At 41.6% G+C, this 13594-nt stretch overlaps 1 protein-coding gene across 1 annotated transcript in view; it reads right to left on the bottom strand.

The window, feature by feature from the left end:
• Positions 1-11506, bottom strand: part of FAM155A (family with sequence similarity 155 member A) — a 693606-nt gene extending 682100 nt beyond the window's left edge. Inside the window, exon 1 of the mRNA XM_023217629.2 lies at positions 10390-11506. Within this exon, the coding sequence (XP_023073397.1) occupies positions 10390-11301 (912 nt within the window). The 5' untranslated portion in view covers positions 11302-11506. The remainder of the gene's footprint in view (positions 1-10389) is intronic.
• Positions 11507-13594: the final 2088 nt, after the last annotated feature.

Raw genomic sequence — 13594 nt, 5'->3', positions numbered from 1 at the left:
TAAAATGTAGCACGTGTTAATCTCTAAATTAAAATAGAGAAAAAAATTCCAGCCTTAGGAATGAAACATTTTTACTCCAACTGAACTTGTGTTTTCCATTTTACTCTAGAGTTGTTCAATAATTTAGAGTCACCTTCTAGAGAAGCACAATAAATGTAGATGCAATAAATCAGAGGATTTTACCACACAATATGCAAAGTCTGTTTATAAAAGTCTTGTAAATGAGTCTTCTTTACAGAAAATTTATATGAGATCTCAAGTGAGGACTATATTAATTTTATTGATGCTTCCCATGGGTTTTAATGAATTGCTACCATTTATTGGGCATCATCAAGTGCTAGGCCAGGTATTTTCATATGCTCAGGAGTCTCTTAATTTCTTCCCCCTGATCATTGGTATAAGAGAGGTATTCACATCCTTATTTTAAGTAACTTGAGCAATGTCATATGACTAATAAATGGTGAAACTGGAAGTTGAACCAGTCTATCCTCAATCATTCTTTAAACTATTTTACTATGCTTTCCTATTAGGGTTAAAACTAATTTCTATCTTTATAATTTTCTATTACACATACTAATATTTCTCAGGAAATCAAGAAAGAGCTAGCCATATTTAATTCAGTAGTTGGTTATAGAAATTTGCCATTATATCTCAGGGCAACACCTTCTGATGGAAACTAATTTATAGTAACACATACTATGTAATTGTTGCTGATTCCATATTTAAAGCCAATAATTATTTTATATCATTTGAAAATGAGTTTTCTACTTCATTTAAACATATTCAAGTTCACTATGTGTTTATTTTCAGAAATTCAGGAAGTAAATCATTGTTCCTGTTTAAAATATAAACAAGAAAATAAAGGTTCTTAGATGTACAGCAGCATCTACAAGACACAACCTCTCCTCCTCCCCAAGGCAGAGCAAAAAAGCAAAAAAAGAACCCATCACCTCTTCTTTTCCATCTGTTGCCATCGTTAATTTTTCCTTAATATTCTTTCAATCACATACCCACATCTGGATCTTAGATCAAAGGTTACACATACTCTAAAGTTTATTCCATCATACATCATTTATTTCTGTAAATTCACATCCATCTCCCCACTTATTCTGTTCCCTTTCTGTTTCAGTGCCAAACTTAGTGAAGAGAGGTTTGGACTAGTCTTTATTTCCTATCTCCAGCTCATTCCTTAATCCATCACATTTTGACATCTCTTCCTACCATTCTGTTAAAACTACTCTTGTAAAGTGACCGACACGTACTTGTCCAACTCAGTGACCTATTTCTAGGCTTCATCCCACATGTCCTCTCTGCAATGTTGGACACTGATTCTGTAACTGGCTGAAAATCCCTACCTAGGCTTTCAGATCATCACAGTCTCATGATTCCATCCTTCTCCTTCTCCCTGCTCTCTGTCTCTCTCTGTCAATCCCACCCGTCCCGCTCCTATGTCTTGTTCTCATTCTCACCGTCATTCCTTTTTCCTTCTCTGTCTCTTTCCCTGGTCCATTTTCTGCCCAACCCTTCCCTTAACTGTTGCTTTTCCTCAGGATGTATCTTTGGCATTCTCTTCACATCATGTATTTTGGTTAAGTCATCTAATCTCTGCCCACAGCTTCCAGATCAAATCAACAAGTGGAGAGTGGACTTTGCACTCAAGCTCCCTGCCCAGGTGGCATACCGTCTACTGGACAGCTCCTGCTATCATTATCTTCAAAAATGAACTCCCTTTTTTCACCAGTCTCAACTTGTTCTTCCTCCTTTATTTCCTATCTTATTAAATGGGGCTTAATACCTAGGTGATGGGTTGATGGATGCAGCAGACCACCATGGCACACGTCTACCAATGTAACAAACCTGTATGTTCTGCACATGTATCCCAGAAGATACAATTGAGTTAAAATTAATATAATTTTTTAAATGTCACAAATATATCTCCAGTTTCACACTTTACAAAACTTACTTCATATTCTCCCTCTAAATAAAACTGGTTACTAAATACTGTAAATGTGAACTCAGAAAAGCTTCCTGAATGTGGCCTTTCTTCTCCACTTCCACGGCCACTGTAGCCATTTAGAATTTTCTGTCCAACATCATAGTCACTAGCCCCATGGAGCTATTTAAACTTGGACTAATTGCAATTAAATAAAATTAAATTTTTAGCTCTTCATTTACCCCAGCCACATTTCAAGTGCTCAATAACCACATGTGGCCAGTGGTTACCACATTGGAAAGGGCAGAAAATAAAGCATTTCCATCGTCACACAAAGTTCTTCGGAAGAGTCCTGATTTAGAAGACCATCCTATTACTCCTAAGAAAGGCAGCAACTTTTGAATTGATCTCTGTGCCATCACTTCATCCTGTCCCAACCTATTGCTCTCTCACTACACATGCACAGAGGAAACCCCACATGAGGACTTGGTAAGAAGGTGGCCATCTGAAAACCAGGAAGAGAGCCCTCCCCAGACACCAAATTTGTCTGCACTTTGATCATGAACTTGAAGCCTCTGGATCTGTGAGAAAATATGTATCTGTGGTTTAAGCCATCCAGTATGTGGTATTTTGTCATAACAACCCAACCAGACTAACAGACTCTGCCATACTGAAATTTATGAATTCGTAGAAATTATCATTGATCTCCAAAGTTTACTTCCCTCCCACCAAAACCTTACACTCATCCTTTCTCTACTCAGCTCTAAACGTGAAATCAGAAACCTAAGCGTTCTTCTGATCTTCACACTATTCGTTCATATTCAGGTTACCTAAGCCTTTGACAATGATAAACGTGGTCATCCATCCTAGTTGCCCAGAATTTTCACATTTCTCACTTCTTTTTTCTATATCATCTGACAAATGTTTTTAATGATAAATTAAAACTAAATAGAAGGAGCAAATATGGCAAAATTCTTAATAACTTAAATTTATGAGACAGTTATATGTAGGTTTATTATAATAATCTCTTAATTCTTTGGGATGTTTGTAAATATTTCTAATCAAAAGGAAAAAGAAAACACTTATAGTGATGAAATGAACCTAATATTTAAATTATCCATCTTGGCTGGGTGCAGTGGCTCAGGCCTGTAATCCCAGCACTTTGGAAAGCCGAGGTGGGAGCATCACCTGAGGTGGAGAGTTCAAGACCTGGCCAACATTTGGAAACTCCATCTCTATCAAAAATACAAAAATTAGCCATGTGCGGTGAAGCACATCTGCAATCCCAGCTACTCAGTGGGCTGAGGCATAAAAATCACTTGAACTGGGAGACGGAGGTTGCAGTGAGCCGAGATTGTGCCAATGCACTCCAGCCTGGGCAACAGAGCGAGACTCTGTCTCTAAATAAATAAATAAATAAATAAATAAATAAATAAATAACTCGTCTGTTTGACCTTGGGATAGTTAACTTTATGTCCTCACATTCCCCATCTGTAAAATTTGTAATAATACTTACCTCATAAAGTTGATGTGATGATTAAACAAATTAGAATAGTTTCTGACATCTAATAAATTCTGAAGTTTGTTACCTGCTATTAAAGATTGTTCTAGGGCTTAAATTTCTGGGTGATATAAGTCATTTTCTGTAGGAGCTAATACTTTGTCATGATCATCTATTTAACATCTTAGTTCAGTTTTCTATTCAAATAAACAAAGTCAGTGACAGCTCAATAAGAAAGAAATCAATCTTTTTTGATGGAGGCGAAGGTACAGAGAAGAAAAGAAAGAATTCTGAATTTTGAGTTTCCCATGGTACACAGGCTCTGGAAATGCAGCTAACAAATGGCAGGAGAGGACCCAGCTATGGAAAGAAGGCACATTGACAAGGTGGAAAGGAAAACTGAGAGGTGAAGAGGCTAAGTCATCTATTTCACAATGTTGATGGAACTCATTTTCCTTCTTGTGCAAAATGAAGCGGCTGACATACAAAATCCCCATGTATTTCCAAAGAAATGATTACTGCATTCACCCATCACCCATTTTCTACTGCTAACATCAGTACTGCATTCACCCATCACACATGTTCTACTGCTAACATCAATAATGGTATTTAAACAGGTATTAAACATCTATCTTTTGCAGGATCTTTAACCATCTGAGATAGCTTCTATAAATTTTGTTTGTAAATGACTCAATGTAAAAAGAAAACCTCAAGTGGGGAAAATCAACCACCATATTTTAACACCTTAAAAGCCCAAGAATTTTTTAAAAACTACCCAAGAATTAAATATTTTCATGCATTCCAGTATGATATGTCTGTAAGTTATTAACAATTTGTTGACAAGAAAGGACTCATGTTAACCATCTCTCATTTCCAGTATTAAAGAATCAGAGTAGGCCGGGTGCGGTGGCTCACGCCTGTAATCCCAGCAGTTTAGAAGGCCAAGGCAGGTGGCTCATTTGAGGTCAGGAGTTCGAGACCAGCCCGGCCAACATGGTGAACACCATCTCTACAAAAATACAAAAATTAGCTGGGCGTGGTGGCAGGCTATAATCGCAGCTACTGTAATCCCACCTACTTGGGAGGCTGAGGCAGGAGAATTGCTTGAACTCAGGAGGCGGAGGTTGCAGTGAGCTGAGATTATGCCACTGCACTCCAGCCTGGGTAACAGAACAAAACTCCACCTCAAAAAAAAAAGAAAAAATGATTCAGAGTAAATTAGAGCATCACATTGACGAAATTCAACTATGCAGATTACAATGATGTTTGATTTCTTATTAGATAAAATTTAAATTTAACTTTATATAGTATCTCATGAATTAAACTTAAAAAATAAAAAAGATGACTGAAATTACAACCTTGGCTAAAATATAGAAAATCCACAGTCGCCTGACACAACCTTAAGTAGTCAAAACTCTGGCCCTCCACACATCTACCTCCTTCTCTCCATGATCCCTTCTGGTACATTCCCTAACCCTGAAACCCAGTTAGTTCACTTCTCATGCACTTCCTCAGTCTCATCAATAGAAATTTGTTCCCTGCCCTTGGGCTACGTCTTATTGCCATTACCACTTCTTAAAAATATCTGAGTTCTACTTCATCAGTTGAGCTAATGGGATTATTATGTACTACTGAGACACAGGAGCTGAAAGTCATTCCATATCAGTTGTCACTGTGAACCAGAATGGTGGTTCCCAACCTTGGCTGCACATCAGAATCACCAGGGAAGCTTTGACAGAGCCCAGACCCATGACACCAGCAGGACGATAAAATCAGAATCTCTTAGGATTGGGCATGCCCTGGCCTTAGTGCCCTCAAAGCTTTCCAGGATGTTCCACTGTGACCCCAAAGACCACTAATCTAGAGTATATGTTCACTGAAAAAAATATATTTGCAATGTAAATCAATAGAAACAACAAAATATTTGCTGCTTAGTCATTGTGAGATCAACACAGGGATAAATATTTTAAAAGAAAATTGAGAAATAAAATTAAAGCAACAGTTCACATCTTTCAAATCAAAATAGTCTTTTGTTTGAAACAGTTATCCATAAATTTGTTCTTGCACATTAAATCTGGTAAAAATATATGTTAATGAATTATGATTTACATGTGGAGGAGAGCGAGAATGAGAGCATTGCTCGATTTCCTTTGTTAATACTTTAATTCACCATGTATATGCGGACACTAACTTCCTCTAATATAAGAGGTTAAGAACAATATATAATAGCAATTATTTAAACTTTGTGATCATACCTATGTAGCCACTAGTTTGACCCAATTACAAGTTCAAACTAAAAATATGTATTCCACGGTCTGTGAGAAAACAAACATCTAATAATAAGATATAATTTTGGATATCTTTCTATAAAAATAAAACGCAAATCATAAATCAATAGTTGTACATGGAGCAAGAAGATAAAAAACATAAGCCATAAACTAAAATGATTATGATATTTTCAACCTCATAAATAGCTTTACTAATGGTTAAAGAAATAAAAATGCGTGTAACTATTAGGTATCAATAAAAAGATTTTTAAGTAGTCATCTGCATGGTCAACTGACCTTGTAGAGAAGCAATTCCATTATAAAAATTATTTGTAAATAAAGTGATAGAATATTAAAAGGTTCTACTTATAGATGTGTACTCCACACTTCTGAAGAGTGACATGATAATGCAATAGCACTTAGTCAAGAGAAAAATATTTTTGGTTCAAAATTTAAGTGAAAAAATTTGTAAGATATTTGATTTCTTCTTAAAAAAACTATTTCTTGGCCAGGCGCTGTGACTCACACTTGTAATCCCAGCACTTTGGGAGGCCAAGGCGGGCAGATCATGAGGTCAAGAGATCGAGACCATCCTGGTTGATACGATGAAACACCGTCTCTACGAAAAATACAAAACATTATCCAAAGTGTGGTGGCGTGCAACTGTAGTCCCAGCTACTCGAGGAGCTGAAGCAGGAGAATGGTTTGCACCGGGGAGGCGGAGGTTGCAGTGAGCCAAGATTGCGCCAATGCACTCCAGCCTGGGCGACAGAGTGAGAACTATTTCTTTATGAATCTTCAGTGTGCAGCACTAAAATACATAAGAATTTAAGAAATGCATTTCTTTTCTTTTCAAATTGTACGTTATGTAAACCAAACTCTATGTTCTCAAATTAGTTGGGTAATGTTTGTGGGTGATACAAATGAGAGAACTCTGCTATACATGCCTAATACTTGCAAGGTATCCTTTTGGTCAGTGTCTGTTAAATAAAAATAAGCAATATAATCTGCTTTAATATAAGATTGTAAAATAAAAATGTGAGCATTCATCCATTCTTGAGAGAACAAAAATTACAATTTATACTGAGAGAACTGAAGTATAGACGGCACAACGATTTATTTTGCAATCTAATCTCAAACCCACTTACATTGACCAATGGTTTGAGGAAATAGTGACTAAATAAAGCTACCAATAACTATAGAAATTTGTCTGTAAAATGAAAGTTTATGTCCCATAAATTCCTCACTTTTATATTTATTTGCAAGAATTATCAGGAACTAAAGAATGGCATGTGTAAGAGAAAATCTGTATTTAAGTAAAAATCAAGCATGTTTATAATAAATATTTGTACTTTTGTAACTTAGAATATTTCATTTTTTAACATTGTCAAACAATTTAAAAATTTTGGTAGCTTTGTCACTTTTTTATTACATATCGAAAACATTGTTTTAAATAATACTGTAAACTACAAGGGAAAATTACTACTGTAATATTTGCTACTCTATGTAATGCAGCAAAATGCTATGGTATTAATGATATAGTCAACATCTTGTGTTCCTTATTTATCCATAAATAATTTCCCAGATAAATGCATATATTTACATTTATCAGAATATTTAGAAATATTACTGAGTGCAAATTTTTTCTATGATACGTTGCAATACAGAAGTACATCCAATCTATGCTTGAGCAGCAATTACTATAAATTTGAGACACTATAATTCTATTAGATCTATTCTAAGGGGTTTCTTCAAAATAATTGGTCAAAAAGCCTTTTAAACAATTTAAATCAAAATGAAATTTAATTTATTCTTGTTTTATATGAAATGTAGCAATTTTGAATGAGGGGAGAATATATAACTGGAAAGTAATAACTCATCCTAACTCTAAAATTTAGAAATCACTGCATTACTCATGTAATTATAAATGAGTATAATAAAGTTAATATCGTTTTTCAAAAATATGAATCCCAATAATTTGTGGTGCCTACATGATTTTATGTATTCTTTTCTCTACAATCTTAATAAATATATTTATAAGTTATACATTAAAATTAATTTTTAAGGAAAATATTACCAATTACATAAATATAATACATTTACTTTTAATGTAGCCTATGACTTTGCAGATGCCTTCAGAAAGGAAAAATTTTGCATAGAACTTCTATCTTGAAGAAGTCTCCTACTGACAGTCATTTCATAGGCGTAAGTCTATCTGAAATAAGTAAAAGTATTCGGAAAGAAACTCAGGCACATCTTTCGAGGACAAAAACATTTTAAGTCACGTATTACAGTTTATATGTGAATGTGTTTGTAGCTGTTTCAGAATCAAAGAGAAATTACATGTTAAACAAGAAACTATGCTTCTACTACCTTTCTACATATAATCAATTGATTTGTGAGTCTTAAACCAAGAACACCACACTTTAAATCCGCACCTGTAATTTTGACAACAGCTATTATGGAATAAATATTTCAAGTTTACAAGAAACCACAACAAAAAAATGCTGCACAACCAGTAAATGTCTGCAAGACATAACATGTAATTAATTCTCCGTTGTGGTGACAAGAAATCAAGTGTCTGCATTTACTTATCAATGTGAAGAATAAGTTTTTAAAGAAATTAAGGTTTTTATAATGTGCTTTTTTGTGCATACAGTTAATTTCTATTTCACACAAAAACATAATCCAGAAATAGGCAATAGCGTTATAAATGAGTTAACTTACACTATACTTTATCGCTATGATGATGTCGATGTAAATATACAGTTGAGATTTAATTTAGGTTAAGGGGAAAGAAAACTTTTCAATATATTTACTTGAACATTTAAACTAAGATATATTTGGCATGCTTATTTGAAAATGTGCTGCAGTCTATTGTCAATACAGACTATCTTTTAAATACTGAGTTGAGTTGTACAAATGAAAATGATCAGAAATTAGGGTTTACATGCAGGGAAGGAGGCAAATATAATTATTACAGGGTACCACTCTTAAACACAACTATACTGAAACCTCTGCAATCTTTTTATTAGCAGTAGAATTAGTAGACACAGAGTTTCCTTTTCTTTACAATTTCAATGCAACATATCTTGTCAAAATAAATAACTATGCAATAATTGCAGTAGTTATTCATTATTAATTTCTACCATTAAAGTTTTATTCCCAGGCGTAAGTTAAACTGATATGGTTAAAACGCTAGATAGAAAAGTTTAAGATACACTTGTCTAGTGAAGTAGCACTCTAAATTAATGTTGTAAATTCAGACTTACTATTTTCAGAGAGCTGTGTTTCTGGTCTTAAAGAATAATAAGGCAAGGTCAGTTTGAGTTTAATTTAATTGTCAAAAGCACAACTAATCCACCCAAAGTAAAATATGGCCCTTCAACTGTGTTCATTTAAAATAAGCATCCCTTAGTCCAGTTCTTTTATCAAAAAGTCACAGAATTATTTGATTTATACCACCCTTGACTTCATTTTCCCAGCAGAACGCAAGTGAGACAGAGGGACAGTTGTTCTGTTTGTATATAGGATTGGGAAAGTAGGAAAGAGAAAGAGAGAGAACGTGGTGTACTATTTCCTTTGAAAAGCAGTACCAGTTTATTGTGTTGTGTAAGAAATTGCCCTTGGAACAAAATACTAAGGCTTATAGAGATTCTGTCATTACAGCTTCCCTACTAAAGGTCACTGCAGTATCTTCATCTTCAATACAGCTCTTGGTTAAATATCGTTTCAGCACCACGGACAGAGACACTTCTATTAAAACCTGCACCTATGGTTGCATTTGCATAGACCAATTCTTAAGAAACTTGCGCAGGCTTCCCATTTGCCCATCAGCAAGGCTTATATTCTTTATTACATTGAACAAGAAGAGCTTAAATATAATACAGACTATTAAATATGTCAGTAAATTTTAACTATAGCATCAACGTTTTGCCATTTAATACTTCCGGAAAGCATACTGAAAATCAAGCTAATTACATAGGGTGTCTGATAAATAGCCTATTGCTAATCAATCACTAGACACCTAATTGCAACTTTTCATTCATAGTGAGTCCCAGATCAATAATTATACAAATGTCCAAGAGGAAACAGGAAACTTAAAAAAAGTAACTATCCTCAGGTAGGCCCCCAGACTTTCTGACCAGAACTACCCCTGTAAAAACAGGAATTTTTTTTTAACTACTCAGACAACTACAACCACTTTCTCTTGTTCAGCCAACTTAATGATGTCACTATGAGAGCGTTCCTGTGTGCAGATCTATATTGCAAACCACACATGCCTGTCTCTAACTCTTCTGACTTTACCTGTGAGCATCAGTGTGTAGTCTCTTTGCTATCGTCCTGACAAGACTTTTTCAACTTCCATGTTTAAAAAGATGTAACAGAGTTTGAGCCAACTGCATGGATGTAAGAAACAGTTAAAGTGCCAGCTTTATTATCTCAGATAACCGGGGACTTCCCTGATCTTCCAAGGACTCCCAGAAGAAGGCATTAGTCAGTCCACCAGCAATCCACCAGGTATTCTCAACTCAAACAGCAAGCCAAGCTCTCAATATCAGCAGAAACACAAAGCAACAAAACCAGAGCTCAAAATAATAATAACAATAAACTCGAGAAGACACCCCAACCGAGCCAATAGAGATAGGAAAGTGCAGGAAAGGGGGAAAGCCCCCAAGGGTTCCTACCTTACAGTCTTCAGGACAGGATTTCACCGAGTACTCCTCCGACTGTAAATATTTGTGGAGCACGCTTTCAAACTCTTCGTATTTCTCCTGAGCATGGTGGTCATAGTCCTGGTAAGCCTCGACGCACTGCCTGCAAGTGGTCATCTCGCCGCCTTCCTTGAGCACCACATCCAGACTGCAGTTCAAAGTGTTGGGACTGGACAACCCCGAGAACAACTCCCAAAGTGTGTAGGAATTACAAAACGAAAGGTAAAAATCCGACAAGTTCCAGAGCGGAGTGGGATGCTTGCTCCTCACCTCCTGCCCGTCCCCCCCGGCCGCCCCCCGACTCCAGTTCCTGGCGCACACCGCGTCCGCATTCTCCACCGTGAAGCACTGGCCCGAGGACGCGCCCTGGGGGTAACAAGTCTCCAGGCGCCACACGGGCTTGGCAGAGTTTCCTAGAAAAAGAGCCTTGCCCCGGTCGTCTTTGCCTCGGTTGCCCTTGCCGCCGCCGCCGCCGTCTCCCGGGGAGGGGGGCAGGGTGGGGGACGAGGAGGCGGAGAGGAGTCTGTGTGCCTGGGCGGCAGGCGAGGACTCCCCCATGCTGGCTAGGAGCGCGGGCCAGGAGGGCTCCTGCTGCCGCCGCTGCTGCTGTTGCTGCTGCCGCTGCCTCTGCTGCTGCTGCTGCTGCTGCTGCTGCCGCTGCTGCTGCTGGTGCTCCTTGTCCCGGGCCCGGGTCAGCTTGGCCTCGGCGCAGAACCACAAGTGATCAGAGAGCAGGACTGTGAAAAACAAGAGAGATGCCAGAGACAGTCGCCATTTCTGAGCCCTCTCGGAATCGATGAACGGTTTCTCGTTCTCTCGGGGTGCTGCCAACCAGATTTTTAAGCCGTCGTCATACTGCCGACACATCCAAGCACCCCTGGTCATATTTTGGGAACGCACAGCCCTGGCCGACTCCACCGTGAGGGCGCCTGTGCCGGTGTCACCACAATATGCATTGACTTAAAGGGTTTAATTTCCTTATCCCCTCCTCCCGTTTCTTCTCTCTCCTCTCTCTCTCTTTCTCTCTCTCCCCCTCTCCCTCTCTCTCTCCCTCTCTTTTATCTCTCTGTCTCTTTTGCCTACATAAATATTACCAGGTTTGAAGGAAGGTCTGACTTGCTTCCGACCTAATCATCAGCCGACCCCATCCTCTGTAGAGTGGGAAACAATAATGGAGAGAGAGAGAGAGAGACGGAGGAGGCTGGTGCTGGTGGCCGGTGGCGAGGCTGGGTGCAGGGGGCGATGGTAGAGGTGACGGGGTGGCTGGCGCGGCTCCGGTCACCCAGGCATTGTCAGCGCGCGGGTCCCCATGGCCCCGCGGAGCCCAGCCCGCTCTCCCCTGCCAGGGGCATGCCGCGCCTCCGCTGCCCACTGACGGCGCCCGGAGCGCCTCCCTTCCTCCTCCTCCTCCTCTTCTTCTCCTCCTCTTCCTCCTCCTTCCTTTCCTTCTCCTTCTTCTTCTCCTCCGCCTCCCGCTCCCGCTCCGCGCTGGCTCTCCCAGAGTCCGGAGCCTGGGCTGCCTCCGGCGGGGCGCTCCCTCCCCCCCACCCCCCACCCCGCGCTCTAAGTGCTGCCGCCGCCGCCGCTGCCGCAGGGCCGCCCGCGGGCGCCGCCGCCGGGGCTCCGACTGCTGACGCCGCCTCCCGCGGAGCTCCGGGCCGAATCGCCTGGGCTGGGCCTCCCGAGAGCCACAGTCATCTTCAGTCCCCGGGCTAAGTTGCCGCCATCTTCGTCCTGGAGAAACACTTTTTTGGGGGGAGCGCTGGCTTTTGCGTCATCTCCTCCCGCGCCGAGCTCGCTCCATCCTGGCGCAGTGGCGCCGGCTCGGCCCGGGAGGAGGGCGAAGGCGCGCGGGGGCGGGCGGCGGCGGGGCCGCGGTGCCCAGGGTCCCCCGCCCGGCTCCCCGGGCTCAGGCGCCTGCTCTTTCCTTCCCGTCCCCCTGTCCACGATATTTTGTTTTAATCTCTGGAGAGAAAAATAAAAGTCAGACCGCGGACGGCGTGGCCGGGGAGGCTCCTCGCGGCCGCGCCGCCCGCACGCTCTGGCTCCGGGAAGCGTCCGAGTTGCAGGCGCCCGGGCAGAGGTCTCTACTGGGGCGAGGGTCTGGGAAGAGTCCTCTCAACTAAGGACCGAGCCACTTCGGATGGAAGGTGGGGGTCCGCGGAGGAAGCTCGAATTGGCTAGAGGAGGGATGAGGTGACATTTGGTCTCTGAATACGTCTCGGATCCCGGACCCCGAGATCCATCGCTCCCAGTGCGTGCAGTTATTCCGTCCTGCTGTGTGACACGGGAGAATGGCGCGCGCGCGCGCCTGCCTGTGCACCTGCATCGACAGTGTAGCTGCCCGGGTGACAGCCACCTATTTGTCCATGTTTTCCTATTCTAAAGTAAACGATTAGTAGTGGCCTTTTAGAGTCCTAGGAAGAAACAGTAAGCCCTGCGCCACCCGGGGTCACTGCCTAGCCCTGCCCTCCGCGTGCACCGTCCGCGTCTCCGAGGGCTCCGCCTCGGATCTGGACCCCCTAGAGCGACTCCGACCCTCCCCTGCCCCCGCTGCCTGCGCCCAGCCCCCTTCCCGGGTGGGCTTCTCCGAGGTCCTCCGCAGCCGCGGGCGAGCTGGGTGCCTGCGAGTGGCCGCCGCAGTCTGAGCCTCTGGTGCCCCTTAGCGTTGGCTCTCGGAGTTCTGAGAAGGAAAGGCAACAGACACTGGGAAAATCCGGGGTCACCTCGATTCCGGCTCCTATGCTGGATGCTCTGGGCAAGCATCGGTCTCCTTTGATCTGAAGATCCTGCCCACTCCGCCCCTCGCCCTGCCAGACCCGCGGAAGCAGGAGGTTGCCTGGGTGCCAGACGCGTCCCGTGCTCACCGAGCGCAACGCTGCCCGGGCTGTCCCCGGGGGTCGCGTGGGAATTGGTGTGCGGTGTCGCCCTCTCTGCGGTGCTTTCCAAGGACCCTCATGCCCCGCCCGGGTGCACATTCACCACATGGGTCTTACTAGGTGACCTCGTTCTAAGTAAAATGCATTGAGAAACCAAAGGGATGGGGCATCCATATCCATTTTCCTTTAAGGAGCGCTGTGGGTGTTGGGGATGCGGGAGAAGTAGGTGTTCTTTAAAAAGAAAATTGCAAAACCTCTTGGGCAGGATTCGACCTACTAGCCTCTTCTGCTGCGTAATA

The sequence above is a fragment of the Piliocolobus tephrosceles genome, chromosome X (assembly GCF_002776525.5).
Source record: "Piliocolobus tephrosceles isolate RC106 chromosome X, ASM277652v3, whole genome shotgun sequence".
Taxonomy (NCBI): Eukaryota; Metazoa; Chordata; class Mammalia; order Primates; family Cercopithecidae; genus Piliocolobus; species Piliocolobus tephrosceles.
This window is presented reverse-complemented; position numbering and strand designations above follow the sequence as displayed.